Raw genomic sequence first — 24,031 nt, forward strand, 5'->3', positions numbered from 1 at the left:
TGAGAAACCAAATTCATTATTTCTATTAGTCTCATTCTGGCCTGAATGTTTGACTATTTTCCTTTTTGCACAAATCATTCCAGCATTTTTTTTCCTGTTTCATCGTTCTTAGGAAATATGAATGACTCTGAGATTACGATGTACATTTGTTGTAGATAATGTTTATTTTAGTTTATTGTTAACGTATTTTCAGATCTTTAGGACAATTTTTGAGCAAGTTCCTGAAAGAATTACTATTTTCTAGGAGCTCAATCCTATCTTCTAGACTCTTCTATCCCCTTGTCTTTCCTCTAGGATATTTAGGAATCGAAGGCCTTTTATACTCCTTTTCGTTTTCTAGGTGACTTCTAAACAGTCCAATAGAGCGCATTTCGATTCTTAGGCGATCTATTCGACAGAGCGCAATTGCACATTGCACTTTCTAATTGTCTAGTATGTCTTCCTGGAGGGTGACTCCCCTACCCAAGGGTCCCCAACAGTCCCTCTGTCGGACAGACAAGCTCCCTCCTATAGAGCGCATTTGCAATGTAGCAGCCCGAGAAAAAAAAGAGGGTGACCCCCTGTTTGTTCAGTGTGGCTGCCCCGCCTAGGGGAAGATAGACGGAGTTACCGTAGTTTATGCCGTTTGTGTGTTGCTAGTCCTCCTTCACCCGTCCTTGTCCCCCCACCAACAGCCCCTCTTTATCTTGGTCTTCTATATGCGCACTGTGCACAGCACAGGCACTCATCGATTTTCATTGACACTGTCTGTGTGTAAGGTGGAATGTGATGGTCCCTATGTTTTTTGTGTGTCTTTTGCACCCCTTTTTCTTTTTGGTTAGGGTCATTCATTTAAATCAAGCGCCTTTAAACAACGTTAGATCATTTTTTGAACAAATTTCGTTTTAGATGTTTTGAGGTCACTTTTTTAGGTTTTTGTCCATTTTTAGAGATTTTGAGTCAATTTTTTTGAGTTTCCGAGCTCATTTATGAGATGTTGGGGTCATTTTTGAACGGTTTGAGGTCCTTTCTTTGAAATTTTAAGGATATTTTGACAGGTTCTTGGGACCATTGTTTAGATCTTTTAAAGTTTATTTCTGAGTTTTTTGGGTCAATTTTTTAAAATATTGAGTTCATTTTCTGAAAATTTGATGCTTTTTGAAGGTTTTTAAGCTATTTCAGACCAATTTTTGATTAACTTTAAGTTATTTTTGGGATAATTTCATTCAATTTTTTTGCTGTTTCTGAATGTTTTTTTTTCTAGAAAATCATTCTAATTCTATATTGGATTCATATCTAAAATAGTTTGAAACCTACTTCCTCTAATTTGCCGCCATTTTTTCTCATATTTTTTTTGATCTACTTTTACCCCTTTTCTTAAAAATCGATATCAACATTTGATTTCATTGTTTCACTGAATTTTCTTCTTCTCCTTGTTTTATCTTTTCTCAATTCATCATGAGCTTGTATCCGTTAATCTTACACTTCGATTCAGTTTATCTAGCTCCCTGTAAGAGATATCAAAAAGTTGTCAACTGATATCATGCTTTTCAAATTTCAGTTACATTTGATCAGTTGACAACTTTTTGATATCTTTAACAGGAAGTGAGATAAATTGGGTCGAGATTCTGAGAGCCATATTATTGTAGACTTTTTTCAGAAGCCCAACGATGCTTCCCAACGAACCGTCTTCTTCAACAGCAACATTTGATGCTTCACCGATAATTATGGGAGGTGAGTTTTTGATCATTTTGAGCCGTTTTTCGAACTGTTGTAGGTGATTTTGGGTGATTTTCAGTCATTTTTAGCAAAATTTAATGTAATTTTCAACATATTTTCAAACCTTATTATTTGGAGTACTGTATCTTATCTATAAACAAAGTTACAGGTCATAAAGTGGCTTTTCTCCCAGTGCCCGGCAGGCCCGGGGCGGGCCTGCTTTTTTTGCTCCTTTTGCTCTGTAACTCTGTTCATAGACAAGATACAGTATTCCAAATAATACCGTTTTGTAGTACTCGTGGAGCTCTATCATACCTGATTGAGATGGTTCGAAAACATCAATTCTGAAAGGAGTTATGGCAGGGCCCGCGAAGGCCCGGCAAAGGCCCGGATTACAAGTATGCTTTAACTGCAAAAAAGTAAATAACTTTTCCGTTTCACGACTTTGATATATTTAGGAATCTTATGTCAAAATTAGCATACGTTTTTTGAAAATTCCAAGAAGTTCATACCCCCTCATCTTTAAACCTTATTCCTAATCAATGATCTTAAATTTTCAGAACCACTTCCAACAACTTCAATGACTCAGAAACCAGAAGCATCGGATACAGTACCAAGTGATTCCGAAATTCAAGTTATACATACAAAACTCGCTCCAGTTGTAAGTTAAAATCTTGAAGCATTTGAACCTAGTGACTTTAAGGTTAACGCGTTAAGCTAAAAACCTTGAAGCCTAACGCTTTTGAACATTCAAGTCTAGAGCCCTCAAGTCTAGAGCCCTGAAGCCTAGAGACTTCAAGCTTAAAGCCCTAACATTTAAGCCCCAAGCGTTCTAATAAAAAATCCTTAAGCCTAAAGTTATCAAGCTGAAATCCTTTGAACCTACAGCACTTTTTTTTAAGTTTAGCGACTTTAAGTCTGAAGTCTTTAAGCATAAGGTCACTAAGCCTAAAGCGCACAGCCTTCTAAACCAGAAATCTTTTCAGACCCTCAAACCAGGAGTGTGCCAATGCAACTCTCCAATCCAACCAACTCCCCGACAAATCTGTGAATTCCTGGACCGCGAATTTCCAATTGGATACACCCCAAACATTGCCGACATTCTGGATAGTGCTGATTGTTGGAGAGCAGTCAAGAACATTCGACAAATTGATTTCTCGAATCAAGTGATCGGAAGAGGATCTGGGGTTTATGGAAAATTGAGACAACACAAGAAGATGGCATGGAAGGATATGGTCCAACGGAGAGAGGGCGTTTGGAGGTTTTTCAATTTTTTGAGTGTCTGTGAATGCCTTCGCCAACGAATTGTCACCATGAATTTGAGTTTGGAATGGAATATGTATGATCGAGAGAAGAGTGCGATGCAGCAGGGATTGGCGATTCCGACACCGGAGACACATCCGATGATTTTGGAGTTGCAGGTGAGTTTTTTTTTTAACAAATCGATAATTTAATTTTTTTTAAATTCAATTATCCTTAACACTATAATACCCCTTCTAATTTTGCTCAAATTTTGCCAATAGAGAGCCTCTAGTTTTAAGCCACTTATCTCAATTCCTGTGAAGGATATCGCAAAACTGTCAACTGATAAAATGTTACTGATAACATGATAAATATTTTATCAGTTGGCAACTTTTTGATATCTCTTACCGGAAATGTGTAAAAATTCAAAAAATCAAAATTTCCAAGAGAATCAGAAAGCTTTGAAATTCATAATAGTCTTTTTACTAAATTTTTATTATAGCAGAGGCTCTAGGATACTGTAGCTCAGAACAATTTTTCATTAAAACATCTTACTAATCTCGTGGGGAGGACGTAGACTTGCCATGCCCTTCCTCCCCTGCCAGGGGAGGAGTCTCCGTCTTCTCTGCGCCTCTCTCTCTCTCTCTCTCTTTCTCTTCTTCTTCTTCTTCTTCTTTTCTCCAAACATATGTGTCGTTTTTCCTATACTTTCTTTTTTGGTACGCTTACAGAGACATAGCGATTTTAGAGTCTTCCAAATTTAGTTCTGTTTTTGGAACTTTCCTGAAAATACTTGAAAACGAGGCATGTCGTCCCTAGCGGGCCTTGCTATAGTTTCGTAGACAAGATACAGTATTCCGAATTGTATCATTTTGCAGTACTTGTCATGTTCTATCATATAGAATTTAGCTTGTCAAAAAATGGGTCCTAAAATACCTATGACAGGACCGCCAGCTGTGAATCATTTCTGGCGTATTTTCATATACTTTGATTCAGGGTGGAATCTGTAAAAGAGCCTTCCAACTTTAACCTAATTTATCTCGGTTTCTGTAAGATATATCAAAACATTGTCAACTGATAAAATGTTTATCATAATATCCGTAACTTTTTATCAGTTGACAACTTTATATCTTTTAACTTAAAACAACTTTTATCTTTTTATATCTTTTACAAAAACTGAGATAAATTGGATTAAAGTTGAGCCTCTTGTTTTTCACATCAGATTTTAGAAACGTTTTTTTTTGTTGAATTATATTCTGGATATGTCACTTTGAAAACAATTGAAATTTTTTAGCCACTGTTTAGCAGTTTCTGAAACATTTTTTTACCTATTTAAACTCCTTTTTACACTTTGGTCCGATTTATCTCGGTTGTTGTGAGAAATATCAAAAAATTGTCAACCGATAAAATATTACTGATATTACGATAAATATTTTATCAATTGACAATTTTTTGATATCTTTTACAGAAAGCGAGATTAATTGACTCAAAGTGAATAGCGGCAAAAAACGGAAAAGATGAAAAAACCCCGATCCACTCGTACGTTTTTTATTATATCTATGTTCAAAAAGTTCAATTCTTGTCGAATTTTGGTAACCACGTAGCCAAATAGATTTTCTATCGATCAAAAAAGAATCAGTGAAAACGGACCAAAACTAATCTGGTTGGGATTTTCGAAAGAAAATTTCTATAAAATGTCAAAAAAGGAGGCTGCCCATTCGTTGAGGGGCGGAGCTAGATTTCTCTGCGGAGAACACGCCTCCTCCTTTTTCTCTGTAACTTTGTTCATAGACAAGATACAGTATCCCGAATAGTACCATACTGTAGCACTTGAGTTCTTCTATCACATCTATTTTGGTTGGTCAAAACTGATTCTAAACAAAACTATGGCAGGGCCCGTTGCCACTAATGTTCTTGAAGTATTCCATGAGGTAGCTTCAGATAGTCTAAAATATTTGCTAGCTGTTTCAGAAACATTCTAAGGCCGATTTTGATAATTTTGTAATAGTACAGTCTTTTTCTGGGTTCAAAGGTTATTGCTACTTTCTGAAATGTTGAATTTATTTCCAGCTAGCTTTGACTAACTTTGAACCATTTTTAGGTTTTATCTATTCATTGAGCTAATATTAAGCCTGTAAAAAGACCCTCCAACTTTTAAATAATTTATCTCCGTTCCTGTGAAAGATATCAAAAAGTTGCTAATGGATGAAAGGTTTATCATATTATCAGTAACATCTTATCAATTGACACATTTTTGATATCTTTCACAGGAAATGAGATATGTGGATTTGAAGTTGACAGTGCAGCGTTTTCTAAGCCGTTTACCATCCCTTTTTCAACAAGCCGATTTTTGATGTTTCACTTATGTGTTGAAAACATCTTAATGTTCTTTAAGCGTTTTCAAATCGTTAAGTAAACCAAATCATCTAAACCTCAAAAATTCTTCTTACAGGAAAGTTACCGTATTGCAAGTCTCCGAAAAGCGGAATCTGAAAAAGTGTTCACAATTCTGGAGGCTCTCAAAATGATCAACGCTCCATTACCAGAAGGATTCACACCAGACGCCCCAGGTCTTGTTGACAGTATTGAAGGTTGGCGACGCAACCTGTCCCTAACGGATCCTTGCAAAAAGAAACCGCCAAAAATGTCGCTCGTCGATTTGGCCAACTCTGTGTTGGGATGTACTGATAAGGTTTATCGAAAGATGAGAGCTCGAAAAGCCGAGTGGAATGAGCTGCTCCGTGCTCAGAAATTCGTTCTTCGAATGCACAATTGGATTGAGATGACGGAAGAGGTGAAGGAGAAAATTATGAAGTTGAAGATCTCAACAAAGGATTGGACCAATTTTGAAGGAATGCAGAATCCGGGAGAGAACTTGTTTTTGAGGGATTTTGGTCTGTCGGAAAATCAGAAAAAAAAGTTGGAGGTGAGGTTTGGGAATTGGAGGGTTACTGTAGATTTTGGGAATATTTTCTGGATCACTAACTTTAGGGACCATGAAGAAGCGCACTAAAATTTTTTCTTAACTTAGATTCAGTCTATCTCGTTTCCTGCTAGAGATATTAAAAAGTTGTCAACTGATAAATAATTTATCATGCTATCAGTAATATTTTAACGGTTGATATCTTTCATAGTAACCGAGACAAATGTACTCAAAGTTAGCAAAGTATCTTATTAACAAACGCTTCATTACCATTAACGTTGAGTCACTTTATCTCGCTTCCTATAGAAGATGTACAAAAATTATTACCTGATAAAACATTTATCACATTATCAGTACTATTTTATCAGTAGACAACTTTTTGATATCATTATCAAGAGCCGAGATAAATTGGGTCAAAATTTACGAGCCAAATTTGAAAGCTTTTTATTTGCTGTTTCGGTTATGTGTTAAGAATTTTTTGAAACTTTTCTATTCTATTCATACTTGGAAATTGTGTTGTGTTAACTTTGAGACAGTTTATCTCGTTTCCTGCAATAGATATCAAAAAGTGGTCAAAAATGATTAACTGATAAAATATTTATCAAACTAAGTTTTATCAATTGACAATTTTTTAGACATATTTCTTAAGATCCATGATAAAAAGCAATTTTTCGCTGTTACTGTTAAGTGTTTTCAACGTTTATCACTTTTCTAGATCACTTCTTCTATATTTGTTAGATTTGACCTAGTTTTGTACAAGTATTTCTTTTTGCAGGAACATTTCTGAGAAATCGTCAAAAAATTATGTAAAATCTCTTATAGTAAAATTGAAACTGTCAAAAGAATTTTGTTCAAATTCAGATTTTTTTTGAAAATTGAAAATCAGAAAAGCTAGAGAACAGCATGAAGAAACTTTAATATCTTTCGTCGATTAATAAAAAAACCGAAACTCGTTTAAAACACATGGCTGGAACAGCAAAAAAAAACTTGGAAAATAGGTCCAAATATCTGAAAAACGGCTGACATTATTCTCAAAATATGCTAAAATTCGGAAAATTCGAAAAAATCAACCCGAAAACTAATTTTTTTCAGACTAGATTTCTACAAATTTTAATACTGTTTCATGGAGTTCAGAAATGATTTTATGATAACAGTATCTTTTTTTTATTTGCGACTGTTACAATTAAATATTTTTGCAGGCTGTGAAAACCAAAATTTCCAAAATCGTTCGTCCAAAACTCCAGAAAGCTGCATCGAAGACTTCTGAAAATGGAAATGGTCCAGAATTGGTGAATACGAGTCGAGAAAATAGTCCAGCTTTAGCTGAAAAAGTCCCAGATAATCTGCAAAAAAATTTCGAGGTAAGATTTGAGCTTCTGAATTTCATATTTTATTTTGAAAAATTCATTTTCAGAATGCTCTAATCTTTGAAGAATCTCCCATTTTCGAATCTCCTGAAAGCCCAAACAGCGAATCTGATGACATCCAACTAGAAGAAATCGAAGACCCCAATTTTCAAGAAGAAATCAACAATGTCTTCAGAATCCTCGACGCCAAACTACCTGCCAATTTTGTCCCGGACACGAACCAAATCCTAGATGCCACCAAAATCTGGCTCGACGCCTCGAAAATCCCGATTTCCGAATTTTCTGAAAAAATCCTTGGATGTCTGGAATCGGAATATTTGAATTTGAGAGAGACTAAGGTGCAAGGGAAAGATATGTTTGCTGGAAGAGAGCTGATTCGGAGGATGTACAATTTTTTGAAAATTGGGGAGGAGGAGAAGGCGGGAATTTTGAAATTGGACATTTCCGAGGAGCTATGGTTGTTGCATGAGATTGGGAATGATGAGGATTGTATGGAGGAGGAGTGTGAAGATCAGGAAATGAGGCAGAAGGTTCCAGAAGATCTTACAACCCCGAATTTACAAAGTTTGCCCCAAATAGCTCAGCAATCAGTTCAGACGATTCCAGAAGACCTAACGATTCCAGATTTGGCTCAAAATGCTCTACAAAGAATCCCACAGGTTCCAGAAGGCATTCCATATAAAGTTATCTCTAATTCGGCTCAAACTGCTCAGCAAACTAGTCAAATGACCACACTTTTAGATCAGCAACCAAGTCGGACGGTTCCAGAAGACTCAACGACATCAAGTTTGGCTCAAAATGCTCAAGAGAGGGTTCCAGAAGTTTCTGAAGCTGTTCCAATCTTAATAGCCACTAATTCGGACCCAAATCAGGCCCCAAAAAAGCCTAAAAGGAAGCCCAAAAAGCCGAAAGCCCAGGAAATTCCACCAGAGCAGCCCACCTTCCTTGACGCTAACCTCCCACCAGAAACCTTCCCCGACACCACAGAAGTTCTCCGAAAAATTGAAAATTGGAGACTTGCAAGAAAAATGCGTCGAGAGGATCTCATCGAAATGATCCTAAAATGCTCGCTGAATTCCTACCGTAGTCTAATACGGTACAAGGCAGAATACCTACGAATGAAGTCAGAAGGACAGGCATCGATCAGGCGAATTTTCAATTTTCTAAATGCTTCTGAAGAGCAAAGAGCTCAACTCTGGGACACGTTCTGGGCATCGAAAACGTCTAAGGAACCGGAAAATCTGATTTCAATAATCCCAGTGATTCCGAATATTCAAGATGTGGCGGTTAACCCAAAGAAGCTAACGAAACGAAAAGTTGCAGAAGAAAAAACGAATCCAAAATTGCCGAAAATCGACGAACCTCTTGTTCTTGAACCCGATGTTGATGAATATTTGAATCGAAATCCAAAATTTTTGAAGAAAGCGAGTGATAAGGATTATGATCCATTCGACTTCGACTTGTTGAGCCCGTTACCCATGTTTGCCGAGCAATTGGAGAGAGAATTTATGGTTAGTCATGGAGAGCATGACATTGTATTAATCTTATCAGTTTATGAAAATGGTCTAGCTTTTTTAGTTTTTGAGATATGCGCCTTTAAAGTTTACTTTTTTCCTCCCCTCTGCATTAAAGGCGCCCTAACTTTAAAAGCGCATATCTCAAAAAAAAAAACTAGGCAATTTTTCAAAATTAGAGAGATGTAGAGCATAAAATGTTACGTATTTCGTAAGTTAACAAAAACTGTCTAGCTTTTCTAGTTTTTGAGATATGCGCTTTTAAAGTTGGAGAGATGAAGAGACGCAGACGGCGCGTCAACTTTAAAGGTGCATATCTCAACAACCAACAACTCTAACAAAAAAATTTGTACTACCAAAACGTGTAAAATTTCATGTTTTACATTTCTTCAATACTGTCTAGTTTTTTCAGTTTTTGAGATATGCACCTTTAAAAAAATTCCTCCAAATTTTCATGAATTTCAGAATCGCAGCACTCAAGACACTCCAGAATTCGATTCAATGGGAATACAAGAGATCATCAACAGTAATCCAGGAATGAGCAATGATAGAATTGTTGCCTACAGTAATCCAGAAAACCAGCAAGACGTGGTGTACAGTACCCCGGAGACTCAAAATTGGAATCAAGAAACTTCTGAGCCAGGATACAATAACTCAAACTACAGTATTCCTCCAAGCTACAATAGCCACCAAGGATACCAGTACAGTAACCAGAACTCGATGAGCAATGCTCACTACAGTAATCCGACTGGCTACAGTAAGCAGAGCTCAAATGAAAACCAGCGACCACAAGGTTTTCAGTACAGTAGCCAGAACTACAGTAACCATACGAGATACAGTAGTTCAGGGGACGTGGCTTTTGCTGGTCACATCTACAATACCACCAGCTACAATAATCCTCATGCGAATTTCGAAGGAAGCCGACCCATGGGTGTCCAACTCAACTACAGTAACCAAAGACCTGCACATCAAACTAATGGCTACAGTAAGCAAAATCAAATGCTTACACATCAAACCCAGAGCTACAGTAACCAGAATCAAATTCCTGCACATCAAAGTCAAAACTGCAGTAACCAAAACCAAAATCCTGCGCATCAAAATCAAGGATACAGTAACCAAAATCAAATTCCTGCACATCAAACTGTGAACTACAATAACCAAAAACCTGCACATCAAACTCAAGGCTACAGTAACCAGAATTCTCCGATGCCTGCCCATCAAACTCAAAACAACAGTAACCAAAACCAAATACCTGCACATCAAACTCATGGATACAGTAACCAGAATTCTCCGATGCCTACACATCGAACTCAAAACAACAGTAACCAAAACCAGATGCCTACACATCAAATGGGACACTACAGTAACCCACAAACAATGTTAAGTCCGGTTTCAACGACAACCTACAGTAACCCACCGCCAAACTACAGTAACCCGGAACAAATGCGAAGCCCGATGATGATGAGCAATGACTACAGTAATCCCCAGCAACAGCCACGTTTCGTGCTGCAACCAATGAAACCAGAAAGTGAGTTCCCGGTTCTGATTAAATAGATCATTAGGGTAATTAACTAGACCAATTAACTCAAAATTTTCAGACATTCCAGGCCAGCGCCTTCCGCCATGTCCTCGTCAGGTGGATTTTGAAAAATTGGGTGTCAAACTACAGTACAAACAGTATCCTACAGACCCATTGACAGTTAACTACCAGTAATTATAATAATTAATTATTTTCCGATTGCCGTTTTTCGATAATTGCTAATTTATTGCTCAGTTAATTAATGAAATCTTTAATTTTTAAAAATTGATTTTTCTTGAATTTTTAAAATTTTTTTGGGTTTTTAATCCCAAATTTTATATTTTCGATCTTTCCTGTTAATCACCCCTGTTAACTTTTAATTACCTTCTAATTAAGGTTAAAAAAGATGCAAAACGGACAGCAGGAAGATGCATCGATGGTGGTGAACGCTGGAAACTACAGTAACCAGGCGCCACAAAACTACAGTAATCCACAGGCACAGCCACAGCAACCAGTGAGCCAACAGCAGAATAGTGCGGCGGCTCCAGTTGATGTGAGATTTTTGAAAAAAATTTAAAAATTCAAAATGTTAAAAATTTTCTAAAAACTAAAAAATCGAAAAAATCCGAAACTTCTGAATTTCGAAAATCCCAAAATTTCCCAACATTCTTAAATTTTGAAATTCCAAAAATTCTAAATTTTGAAAAACCCACAAATTCGAAAATTTCGAAAATTCGAAGGATTTCAAAAATTCCAAAAAATTGGGAAAATGCTAAATTCGAAACTTCTGAAAATTGCAGACAAGTGTAAAATATAAAATTTCCAAAAAATCGGAAATTGAAAAATCCAAAAATTTTAAAATTCTGAAAATTTTAACGTTTCAATAATCCTAAATTTTCAAAAATTCAAAAATTCTTCCGAAAATCCAAAAAAAGTTCAAAATCGCAAAAATCGCAAAAATTATAAACATTTCAGAACTTCTCAGAAATCCAAAAAAAAGCAAAGTTTCGGGAATTTCGGAAATTATGAAAAACCCGAAAGTTCGAAAAACTCCAGAATCGAAAATACTTCAAGTTCGAATATTAAAAATTTCTGAAAATTTTCCTGAAAATCAAAAATATTCGAAATTCTGAAAATAAAAAAACCATAATATAAATTTTCAGTTTCAACATCATATTTTGATTTTTTTTTCAAATTTTCAAAATTCGCAAAATTCCAATAAATGTTTCAGAACTTCCAACAATTGGCCAACAGTGTCGGATTCACGCCCAGCTGGACCCTCGAGAAAGGATGGGACTATCGGAGTTGGGTCCGTGGACCAAATGGATATCCAGGTACAGTAATCCCCAAGATTTTTTTTGAGGGAAATTTTTTCAAAATTCAAAAGTTTCAGCCCCCAAACCAACTGGAACACCTCTGCCACCCATCCGAACAATTTTCATGAAAATCAATGCGAACTACAGTACCTACAGTATCCCAACCAATTCACAAGACCAATCGGTAATCATCGCCAATTACCATTAATTGGCCTAATTTAACCAGTTTTCAGGGTCAAAAATATCATGAACCGGCGGCTCCAGTCGTAAATCAAGAGAACCTACAGTATTCGGACCAGAAAAATGGCAAAAATCAAGGAAAACGAGCCCAATTAACGCAGAGAAATGAATATTGAGACAATTATTTAATTGGTCAATTAAATTTTGAAAAAGAAAAAACATCATTTTTGCTAATTTTTTATAGTTTTTCGTATACCTTGTAGTTATGGAATAAAAAATTGTTATTTTCAAATTGAAAATTTTCAGTTTCATAATTAAAGTAACTATGACTGTTTTATTTTATGATTTTTTGATGACTTCTTTATAGGTATTCTGGAAATTCTCAATATCGGAATTTCAGAAAAATTTCAATTCAAAAAAAAAATTCGATTTTTTTCCGAAAAATCACCGTTTCGAGCATTTTTAATTTTCGAAATACGAATATAATTTCAGTTTAGATGATTTTGACAGATTTAATTTTTCAAAACTTTTCAACATTTGAAATCGATCACCAATAACGGACCAAAAAAGGTTCAAAACAGACTTAAAACGGACCAAAAATGGCCCGAAAACGCACCACAAATGGTCGAAAACAGACTTGATACAGACCAAAAACGGACCAAAAACGGATCAAAAACAGACTTAAAACGGACCAAGAACGGATTGAAACTGGACAAAGAACGAACCAAAAGCAAACGGAAAATGGCCGAAAAATAACTGAAAAATGGCTGAAAAATGGACCGAATACGGACCAAAAACATTCCAAAAACGGACCCAAACCGGACCAAAAATTGACCAAGCACGGGACAAAAACGGACAAAAAACGGACCAAAAAAGAACCAAAAAAGGACCAGAAACACACCGAAAACGGAGCAAAAGTGAACGAAAAACGGACCAGAAACTGACCGAAAACGGGCCTAAAACGGAATCAAAATGGCCCGAAAACGCACCAAAAATGGTCGAAAAAAGACTTGATACAGACCAAAAACGGACCAAAAACGGAACCAAGACGGACCAAAAAAGAACAAAAAACGGACAAAAACCGGACCAAATACATACCAAAAACGGACCCAAGACGGATCAAAAAAAGACCAACACCGGACCAGCATTGGCCGGAAACAGACCAAAATTCGCCAGAAACGGACCAAACACGGACCAAAAAAGGACCAAAAGTGGCTGAAAATGTGGCCAAAAAACGGGAAAAAAGGACGGAAAACGGACCAAAAAAGGACTAAAAATGGAACAAAAACAGACCAAAAAACTCAATAATAACGAAAAAAAGTAATTTATTATCATTGTAAAGCAAATACATAGTTTTAAAACAATTAATGCCAATTTCGGGTTGTTGAAAAAATATAAAAATGGGTTTTTTAAAAATGGAAAAAACAAATTTAGCCGAGAAAATTGTTTGGTAGATCATCAGAATGTGTCGAATTGAAGGATCAAGCTATAATCACGCCGGATTAATTTTTTTTTCGGAATTAAAAAAAAAGATTCTAACATGACCTAGTTTTCCCAATATGACCTAGAAACCTAAAAAATATGATCCAGATTCTGGTGGCCTAGGATTTGAGTTCAGTAGCCTAGAATCCAATTTCCCTGACCTAGAATTAGCCTTAAGTAGCGTGGATCCAGATATCGGTGGCCTAGAATTTGAATTATCTGAAATAGAACCTAATATTAATAGCCTAGGACCCCAGAAAAGAAACATGATGGCCTAGAAAACCAATAAATCTTCTGCTATCATTTCCATAGCCTAAGGTTTTATATCAGTGGCCTAGAATTCCAAAAACCACAATTTCCTAGTTCGGAATGACCTAGAAATGTATGAAACAGGTACTGGCCAAGGTTTAGGTTTTGGTGGCCTAGGATCCTAAAAAAAAGTCATGATGTCCTAGAAAGTCAAAGAATCGTTTGTTTGAATCCTAGTGGCCTGAAACCTTAAAAACATGGCCTAGCTTTCCTTGGTCTAGGAACCGATTGACCTAGGATTCCAACAGAAGTTTGAACTAATGGGAACATGTTCGCCAAGTTTTTTCATATGGCCTAGTTTTCCCCTATATGACCTAGAATCCCAAATTCACCTCACCTCCTTTTTCTATCGCCTCTTCTTCTGTTTTGCCTCGCTTTTCGATTCATTTTTTCTTTTTCTAGAATTCGATTCATTTTCTTCAGACGATTCAGAGGACGAAATCGAATCTGATGACTTTTTGCTCTTTCTCGAACCTTCTAACGACTCTTTGGGATTCGATGATGGCTTTATTTGGTTTTTAGACTTTTCCATTGGACCTTTTTTCGACTCTTTGAGATCCGATAATGGCTTTTTTGACACTTTTTTCGACTCTTTGGGATCCTCAGGCTTCTTCAAGTTTGCCTTAGATGCTGATGACGTGGCTTCCGACTCTCCGGATTCTGACGACCTTGTAGAATCTTCTATCGGGTCCATCCACGCATCCTCCTCCTCCTCTGTAGGCCCTTCCAACTTGGGCAATTCTGTTTTCCTGAGCAACTGCGCCAACCGATTGCCTTCCAGCTTCTCCAGTGGAATCTTCCGGCCATCCATGATATAATACTTTCTCAAATGCTCCCATTCCACCCCATACAGCTCTCCTCTTCTCCATCTTTTCAACTTTCTCTCCTCTCTTTTCACAAAATATCGATCCATTTCCTCTCGTGTCAATTTGATCTCCTTCTCCTCTTCAATCCGATTCCATTCATCCAATTTCCTCTGCTCTTCTTTGTACAAATGCACGTCGTCTGCTGGAAACTCCTCACCGCCTGTCAGCTCTTCATATGTTATACAAATGAGACATAGCCGTCGGTTTTGAAAATTCCGAAATCGCTTCATGCAGTTCGAGCATGACCATCTTTGCTCAAATTCCACGGGTTGAACCATTGGATCTTTGTTATTCCAGTCGTTTGGAAAATCGATATTTGTGTCTCGATTCTTCAGGAGGTGATAGAACACGGCAAGGTCGGCTGGGCTGTAGCGGCGGCCCTGAATTTTTGTAATCTTAAATTTTTTGAATGATTCAACAGGATTGAATCTAAAAACGCTCAATTCAGCAATTCCATTCCATTTTTCAAACTTCAAAAATCTTATTTTTGAACCAATTTACAAGGATTTGAAGTTGGTGGCCTAACTTTTGAAAGTTTCTAGGCCACGGAACACAAATGGCCGTAACTTTGCTAAAAATTGAGCTTTTTGAAATCTGAAAACTGGAATAGCATTATCTAAACAAACGAAACTGAAAAACTTGCATTATGGTCTAGGTGTTTGTCTTTTCGGATTTCTAGGCCACAAACTATGAATTTCCGATGTTTTTCGAAAACATTTGTTACAGTTTCAAAATTTTGATTTTTTTTAAAGAAAAACATTAAAGGAGGCGAGACAGCAAAAATTTCGGGAGACAGTTCGGGGGACAAAATCGCGCCGCGCTTATGTAGACCATCGGTCGTCAGCCGTGTTTGCGCCCCCGTAGCTCAGCCGGTAGCGGCGCTGTACCCCTGAGTTGCCTGTCATGAGTTCAACCCCTCATAGGGGTTCTCTAGGCAAAATATCACGAAAACTTTTTTTTTGGTGTCTGGCCTCCTTTAAGATATTGTATTTTTTCTTGATCATCGATTTTATTCATCTCAATACCATTCCGAAGCTTTATTATGTCCTCCATGACTAATTTCTAGGCAATGTAATTTTCATTCAGTTCTGGTGGCCTAGAAACCCAATTTAACTAAAAAAACTAGGTCATGTTTAATTTTCATAAGTTTCGCAAGTTGTTATAATTTCATAGCACTTTTCAAATCTAAAAAAGCTCAATTCTAAACCAAGTTACAAGGATTTGAAGTGGATGGTCTAACTTTTAAAAGTTTTTAGGCCACGGAACACAAACGTCTCTTATTTCGCTTGAAATTGAAATTAATGGAATCCTAAAACTGGAAAAGCACTTACTTAACAAATTAAACCGAGAAATATGCAACATGGCTTAGGTTTTCGTCTTTTTGGATTTCTAGGCCAACAAACTCCAATTGTCGTAGATTGGCCAGAATTGAACTTTTGAAAATTTGAAAATTGAGAGAGGACAATTTGAAGAGAAATTATCAAAATTGACTTTGACAACTAGAAATACAGTTCGAAAAACCGTAAAACTTATTTTCTTTTTCAAATGGCCTAGAAATGCAAATTTACCAACGATTTTGTTCCGGTGACCTAGAAAGCCAAATCTTATAAAATTAGGCCATGATAAATTATTCAAAAATTTTGTATATTCAGATAATCCTAGTCCACTTTTCTAACTGCAAAAAGCTCAATTCTGAACCAAGTTACAAGGATTTGAAGTTGATGACCTAACTTTTAAAAGTTTTTAGGCCACTGTACACAAACGTTCATAATACTACTTAAATTTGAGATTTTTGAAATCTGAGAACTGAAATATCATTATCTAAACAAATGCAACCAGGAAATGTGCAACAAGACATGAGTTTTTGTTTTTTTTTTGGATTTCTAGGCCACCACTATCAAATTATCGATTCAAATTGTTGTAGCTAGACTCGGAATTGAACTTTTTAAAGTTTGAAAACTAAGAAAGGAAAATTAAAAGCGAAACTATTGAAGTTGAATTTGACAACTGAAAATACAGTCCGAAAAACCGTAAAATTTATTTCGCTTTTTGAATGGCCTAGAAGCCCGAATGGACAAAAAACTGGGTGTCCTAACTTTTTCAAATTTCTAGGTCAGTGATTACAATAATAGGTCATGTTTTGTTTCTTCAAATTGTGTATAATCTTTTGATTCTAAAATAATTTTTGAATTTCAAAAAGCTTCATTTTGAGCCAAGTCACAACGATTTGAACTTGATGACCTAACTTTTCAAAATTTCTAGGTTACCAAATTCAAATTGCCGTAGCTTGACTCAAAATTGAGTTTTTTGAAGTTCAAAAAATGAACACGAGCGAACAAAGTGATAATTATCAAAATCGATTCAAACTTACCAGAAATAATCTCAAAAAAAAACGGTTTTTTTTTTTCATTTTTAGATGACCTAGGAATCCAATTTCAAAGAAAACTAAATTGTGATAAATTTTCTCCAGTTTTGTGAATTTTTTATAAAGCTATAACTTGTTTTAAATCGGAAAACGCTTATTTTTGAACCAAGTTACAACTATTTTTGCTAAATGGCCTAACTTTCTCAATTTTCTAGCTGGTTACAAATGATCATATCTCGGTTCAGAATCAACATTTTTGAGTTTTATAAAATGGGAAAAATATAACTATTCAAGTTTTCTAAAATTCTAAAATTAAGAACTGGAAAACCCCAAACTAACATTCTTCTTCGCCTTCACATCACCCAACGCCTTCTGATCCTTCATCAGCGGTCGAAAATAGTCGACTTGGACACCGGTAATACCTTCGGAAGGTTCTGGAAGCGTTCTCAAAAGTTGATCAATATTTCGGAACGTCTTCACAAGATCATATTCGTTATCCATCAAGTGTCTGAATGCGTCGTCAATCTTCACATGACCCCGATACTGTCTCCACAAAGTTTTCAAGTACACATTTCGAACATCGTCCTTTTCCGAATTCCGCATCTCCGCTGACGGCGCCCAAATAGGCTTGCCTTCCTTTTTCACGTCAGTACTGTTTCTAGTTACGGATGTGCATTTTTTCGGAGGTTGGTCAGGGACAAAAATCTGATAGTTTTGGGTACTGGTGCTTATCATCACTTGTCTCAACACTCGTCCATTTTGCATTACACCATTCTTGTCGACATAGAGACGGAACAATTGCTCAGATGTCGTCTCTTTTTTCTTTTTGCCTGTTTTTTCGGCTTTTGGCGATCGTTTACGGAGAGCACGAGAGTAGTTGCTGTCTTGAGATTGAAGTGGGTCACTTTGTTGGTCTGAAAACGTTTTGATATTTCAATTTTTGTTTCATTTTCCGGATTGATTTTGATGTTAAAAGTTTGTTCATTATCTTATCTAGTGAACATAAAGCTGGTGCGCCTTCGGCGCGTTTTAATCTAGTTTGTTACTGGTTTGTCGCTCCGCTCCTCACATTTTCATAAAAGTGGGGAGACAGGAGATTTTTCGGAGTTTTTTTGGAGCTAGGGTATGCATTCTACCGTAACGGTGTACACAGCTTAATTCAAAACTTTGGCTCTTTATGATTTAACGGGGGTTTAACTATTAACGGGGGTTTAAAATATTAACGGGGGTTTAAATTTTTGACGGGGGTTTTTAAAAAAAATTGAAAAATTGACGGGGGTTTTGAAAATTTAAAGGGGTTTTGAGAATTAACGGGGGTTTAAATATTAGGTTTTCAAAAAGTGTCAGGACGATGTTTGGCTAAGTCCAAAATGTTCCAAAGTGCTACAGTTTCTTGTTTTTTGCTCATTTCAGTTGATTTATTCTTTTCTGAAATCATTTCTTGTTTTTTTCTTTCTTCATTTCTAAAGTTTCATGGCACTGTTCTAGAATTACGGAACGAAAAAAAACTTTATCTATCATTTAACCTTGGAAGCAGGTACAGGAGGCTTAGAAAGGGAAGAGCGATCAACAATTGCTCTTACAATTAGAGAGGTTGAATGGTGTTGGCGAGTCAAGTGATCCGGGAAAGCGGTACATTTGTATTTTGGATTCGAGGTTAGAACTAGCAGAGTTATGTAACTTGCCGCCAATTTTCCGATGACTTAGATAAAGGAAATATGGCGTTTCAGCCTAAGCCTATAATCTACGAAGGTTTCCTAGTGTCAAAATTTTCCTACCCATTTTTTTATGTGATTTTCATTCGTTCCGCAATTCTAGAACAGGGCCATAAAACTTTAGAAACGAAAAAAGAAAAAAAAATGATTTCAGAAAAGAATAAATCAACTGAAATGAGCAAAAAACAAGAAACTGTAGCACTTTGGAACATTTTGGGGACTTTCCCAACCATGACTCTGACACCTTCTGAAAACCCCCGTTAATTCCCAAAACCCCTTCAAATATTCAAAACCCCCGTTAATTTTTTAAACCCCCGTCAAAAATTTAAACCCCCGTTAACATTTTAAAGGTGGGAGGACATGAAAAAAATAATGTTCTCGAAATTCCGTTCAAAGATGCCCCTCGAGGAGTTGAACTTGTGAGGGCGATGATTGAGGGTGCGGCGCCGCTACCGACTGAGCCACGCGGGCAAAGAGAAAGCGCACGCCCGTTTGTATACATAAAGGCGGACGACAGCTGTACGCAGAGTGACATTTAGCGTTGTACACCGTGACGGTGGAATGCATACTCTAGCTACAAAAAAACTACGAAAAATCTCCTGTCCCCCCACCTTTAAACCCCCGTTAATTGTTTAAACCCCCGTTAAATCATAAAGAGCCAAAACTTTATGATTTTATTTTTGGAATTTTTGATATCCTGAAATCAATTTTTAGAATATTTCCAACTTCGAAAATTATGAAAACGAAAAGGTAATCAATTAACATATCAGTTATTCATCAACTATTGAAATGAAGAAACCGAAACAGAAATTTTTGGGAAAAAATGACTGCAAAAGTGGGAATTTTCGGGGATAGGGTATGCATTCTACCGTAACGGTGTACAAAGCTTAATGTCACTCTGCGTACAGCAGTCGTCCTCACCCTTATGTTCACCATCGGGCGCCTGCGCCCTCTTTGCCCGTGTGGCTCAGCCGGTAGCGTCGCCGCACCATCAATCCTCACCTCCACAAGTTCAACTCCTCGAGGGGCATATTTAAGAGGAATTAGAGAACATCATTTTTTCCATGTCTCCCCACCTTTAAAGTTCGAAATAAGTTAAATTGAGAATTTTGTAAAAAATTTTCTATTCATAGAGCACACCAATGAAAAGGTATTAGCAACTTTCCGTTTTCCGAATTCGAAAAAAATGGAAACTTTGAAACTGTGAAAAAATGTCTTACCTATATCATGAATGCAATTTCCTTGGTGATTTTTCGCTGATCGGCGATGTTGAACCGACGTTCTTGGGCTCATCTGGATCTGCAAAATTTTGGATTACTGTAGAAATTTGAAAATCGAAGTTTGAAATCGTTAATGATCCACTTTCTATAGAGAACTTTTAAGGAAGATTTTGAAACAGGAAGAGAACATTCAAATTTCAAACTTCGCTTCAAAAAAAACGAAGTTAGTGAAATGACGAAAAAGTATTTGAACACACCCTATGCATTGGAACACATAAAGCTAATGAGATAGAAAAAGAGAAAGAGCGAGAGAGTATAGAAAAAGAGGAGAGTGGTTAGAGAAAAAGCAAATAGATGACACGGTGATGGTGAAATTGGTGTTGGGTGTGTACTTTTATCAATAGATTATAGAAGAGGGATTAGAGAAAATAACTTTTCTGAAATTCAAAAAAAAAGACTAAAATTCAGAGAAATGAGGATGATTTGATTTGCCAAAAGAAATCTGTTGGCTCTTTTGACCGGTTGTTCTGGTAGATCAAAAATTGCATTTCAAATATTTTGATCTACTAAAAAAACTAAATGCTCGAATTTTGTGATTTTCAGACTTCCACGGATAAGAACATTTAGTTTGCTTTTAAATTGGTTACTATCTGATTATAAAAGTTGTATATAATCAGTGATAAATATGGGAAATTCGAAACACGGATTTTTGAAAATTCTAAATATTGATAAATCGATAATATCGACTTTTCCAGAACTATCAGAAGTGTGGAGATGGTCAAAATATTTCGTATTTTCCTGAAAAAGAGAATGCACCAAAAATCTAGAATATAAAAAAAATGCAAACCAATTGAAACAGTAAAACAAACAATTTTTGCGCAATTCAATAATTCAAAATCTTCTATTAGGGACTGTCAAATTAAAAAAAATATAAAAAATTAAAATAATAAATCTCGAAGATATTCAAAAATCGTCAATTGAATGAAAAAGGAAAGTAGAAATTAACTATTCATTGATACAGAAAAAATATGTATGTCAATTAAATGAATCGATTGGCTAAATTGAATGGAACTGAAATTAAGAGATAATCAAATAATTGAATATTCAGATAGTACAGATAAATTGAAAATTATTACAAAATAGAAATCACTAATTAGCTCAAAAATTTGCTCAAGTTACAAAAAAAACTAAAAATCCAGTAAAGTGAAATTTGTTAATAAAGCATAGAAGGGACTCCGTAACTTTGATCCGATTTATCTCTTTTTCTGTGAAGGATATCAAAACATTGCCAACTGATAAAATGTTTATCACATTATCATTAACATTTTAATAGTTTACAATTTTTTGATATTTGTTACAGGAACTGAGATAAATCAGGTCAAAGTTAGACGCCACGAACCATGGCATCAAATTGGGGATATGGGTTTTTCCGGCATTAATTATCTCAGCTTCTGTGAAAGATATCAACAAGTTGTTAATTGATATAATGTTTATCACATTATCATTAACATTTTATTATTTTACCACTTTTTGATATCTATTACAGTAACCGAGATATACTAGGTCAAAGTTAGAAAAAAAATTAAATTTTTCAAAAAAAATTATTTTTGGGGATTCTTAAATCCATCTTCTAAACCCATTCATTCTGCAAATCCGCGAAATGTCGACTCAAAATTTGTCTTTCTCGTCATCCGTAAACTCATTCATCCAATTATGCATTCTAGAAATCACAAATTTCCTGTGGTCCGATAGTGGCTTCGAATCCCTTATTTTCTTCTCGAGAACATGCCATTCAAAATGTTTAACCACTCCACATATCGCATTCGCAAATTCGCTCGCAGTACAACGTCCAACGGTCGAAACTTTGGCTTCTTGCACAAATCCTAAACAGTCGATTCCTTCCAAATTGACCTCTTTTCTTAATCTTCTTTTGACTTCTTCCAATGTTATTCCGTTAATTTCCTCTTGGCGTGCTTTGAATTTGTTGAAAGCGATATTTTGTATATTGATCGCTTCAGCTCGAAACTTTCGGATTTCCTTATTACTAAACTCATTCAGTCTTAATCGATCCTTATCACAAAGTTCCGGGTCATTAAGAAAATTGTAAATCCTCAAGTAAATTTGTTTGTCGAATCTAGAAATTGGCCGCTGCTGTTTCAAGTTCTGTTCCAACTTGTCCTCATAAGTTGGACGAAGTCTGAATCCAAAAACTTTGGATGCAAAATGCACCAAGTCTAGTAAATTATTTCGTTTCGCCCATGATTTGTAGTTTGTGACTAGTTCGGCAATGTTTAATTCATCTGGTACGTGGATTTTGTTTTCCAGTTTTGTTATTAGTGTTTTGAAATCTTTGGGACCAGCAGGAGGAGATGTTCCGGATGGTCCAGCAGCTGAGGTTGATGGAGTACTTGGGTCTTCTTGGTTTTCAGCTGGAAATCATATTTTTCGCTGTTTCAAAAATTCTTCAGTAGTTTCAGTAAACTAGTAGAACCGTTTTAACAAAAATCGCCGACCGATCTGTCAGCTTGGTCGGCTGTCGGTTGGCAGGGTCGGTTGTCGGTCGGTCGGCTAAACTTTCCGACCGAATGGAAGCCTTACTACTATCTTTGACCCAATTTATCTTGGTTCCTGTCAAAGATATCAAGAAACGGTCAACTGACAAAATATTGGTGATGTTTTGATAAACTCATCGGTTGATCTCTTTCTGTTATCTTTCACAGTTGCTGTGATAAATTGGCTTAAAGTTAAGAGCTCCTACCTCTTCGTTTTCTAGAATTCGGATTCTCAAGATTCTGGTTATTTTCTTGTTCTTGTTCTTCCTCTTTTGATACTTTCAGCTCTTCTTGTTCTGGAACATTCAGTGGCACTGGATTGTTCTAGAAAATTCGGAATCAATTTTTAAACAAAATATTCAACTGCTTACCAAATTTGTCGGATCTTGTGTATTTTGAAGTCTTTGAACTATTTTATGGAGTTTTCCGGTTTTTATCAAACGATTTTTCTCATCCATTGGGTCCAATTCTGGAAAACAATCGGATTGAATTAGTTTGAAGCAGAAAATATCCTAAAAACAAGGGAAAATAAAAATATTCCAAAGAAAAAAATAGAATCGAAAAATGCGATAATTTCAGCGCTCAACGGGTAGATCAAAATGGGTGTCAACACGATTTCAAAAAAAAATTTGGCGGTAAAAATGGTTGTCCTCGTAGATCAAAAAAATGTCTTTAAAATATTTTTATCTACCGAAAAATGAAAATTAGAGCTTTGTAAAAGGAAAATTTATTCTCGAGAAAAAATGTATACTAACTATGCATTAATCAGAAAGTAACAATAAGCACTGATAAATATGGAATGTTCAAAACAGCATTTTTTTTTAAATCTTACTGTTAAAATGGGTTAGGACACTGAGGAGGGGTTAAAAGTTACGTAAAAGGAGGGTCAATTAAAGGGGAGGGGACATGAAATATCGATATGAAGACATCTTCAAGAATTTCTCAAATAATTATTCCTTCCTACTCGTTGCTCTTCCCTGTTGAACAATCATATAAAAAGATCGGTGATTATCACAGTTAATCAATGCCTTAACACCGTCCATACGCTGGATACTGTAGCAATCACGAATCATCCTCCGTCTCTAAAAAGAACAGAACTGCAGTAATCTAAAATTGCAGTAGTCAAGGAACGAAGAAAAGTACAAACCTCAATGGATATCTTCCCACTTCATTTGTTCTCACAATTTCCAAATCTTCATCAAAGAAGTTGTCGAAAACTGTCTCATTTTCAAAATGAACTTCTAAATATTGCAATCGTTGTGACCCACCGGCACGCCAGTGTCTCAAAAATTGCTACAAATCGGAAACGGTCAGTCTGGAATTGCCAATGTAGATAGTAATAGCATCGAAATTCGTCAAATTGTCACAAGTGACCCAATATCCGGTATGAATAATGTACAATCCATTTACTGGTCCCAGTTTTCCTTTAAATCGATAGTTGTTGGTAACGGCTTCATTGATGATGTACGAGTCAGTACAACGAGTATTTCTGTAAAAACTTTTGGAGAGTCTTTTGAATAAACCAACTTATTTCAATAATGGAGTTTTGGCTTTTCATGACAAGTGATCTTTGAGAAAACTGGGTCAAAAGATAATTTTCAGTTGATTTCAAGCAGTGTTTGGCTCTTTAAATGTAAGGGAACAGGAGATTTTTTGAAGTTTTTTTGGAGTTAGGGTATGCATTCTACCGAAACGGTGTACAAAGCTTAATGCCACTCTGCGTGCAGCTGTCGTCCTCACCCTTATGTTTACCATCGGGCGCC

General features: G+C 36.1%; 3 protein-coding genes across 3 annotated transcripts; 1 reads left to right on the forward strand and 2 right to left on the reverse strand.

Annotated features, from left to right (window-relative positions):
- Nucleotides 1-1,649: 1,649 nt before the first annotated feature.
- Nucleotides 1,650-11,935, forward strand: CBG26232 (the record flags this gene model as incomplete). Its single annotated transcript, XM_045244809.1, has 10 exons — nt 1,650-1,713; nt 2,259-2,359; nt 2,685-3,119; nt 5,393-5,866; nt 7,063-7,224; nt 7,278-8,741; nt 9,210-10,272; nt 10,343-10,412; nt 10,660-10,816; nt 11,813-11,935. The coding sequence occupies 10 exons, from the start codon at nt 1,650-1,652 to the stop codon at nt 11,933-11,935; spliced, it is 4,113 nt and encodes a 1,370-aa protein (XP_045099428.1).
- Nucleotides 11,936-13,896: 1,961 nt separating this feature from the next.
- CBG13748 lies at nt 13,897-19,789 on the reverse strand (the record flags this gene model as incomplete). Its single annotated transcript, XM_045244810.1, has 3 exons — nt 13,897-14,796; nt 17,121-17,695; nt 19,717-19,789. 3 exons carry the CDS (start codon nt 19,787-19,789, stop codon nt 13,897-13,899), a joined length of 1,548 nt encoding a protein of 515 aa, XP_045095245.1.
- Nucleotides 19,790-21,384: 1,595 nt separating this feature from the next.
- On the reverse strand, nt 21,385-22,726 carry CBG26233 (the record flags this gene model as incomplete). Its single annotated transcript, XM_045244811.1, has 3 exons — nt 21,385-22,145; nt 22,475-22,592; nt 22,640-22,726. The coding sequence occupies 3 exons, from the start codon at nt 22,724-22,726 to the stop codon at nt 21,385-21,387; spliced, it is 966 nt and encodes a 321-aa protein (XP_045099429.1).
- Nucleotides 22,727-24,031: the final 1,305 nt, after the last annotated feature.

Source organism: Caenorhabditis briggsae (assembly GCF_000004555.2).
Source record: "Caenorhabditis briggsae complete genome, chrIV, whole genome shotgun sequence".
NCBI classification, from domain to species: domain Eukaryota; kingdom Metazoa; phylum Nematoda; class Chromadorea; order Rhabditida; family Rhabditidae; genus Caenorhabditis; species Caenorhabditis briggsae.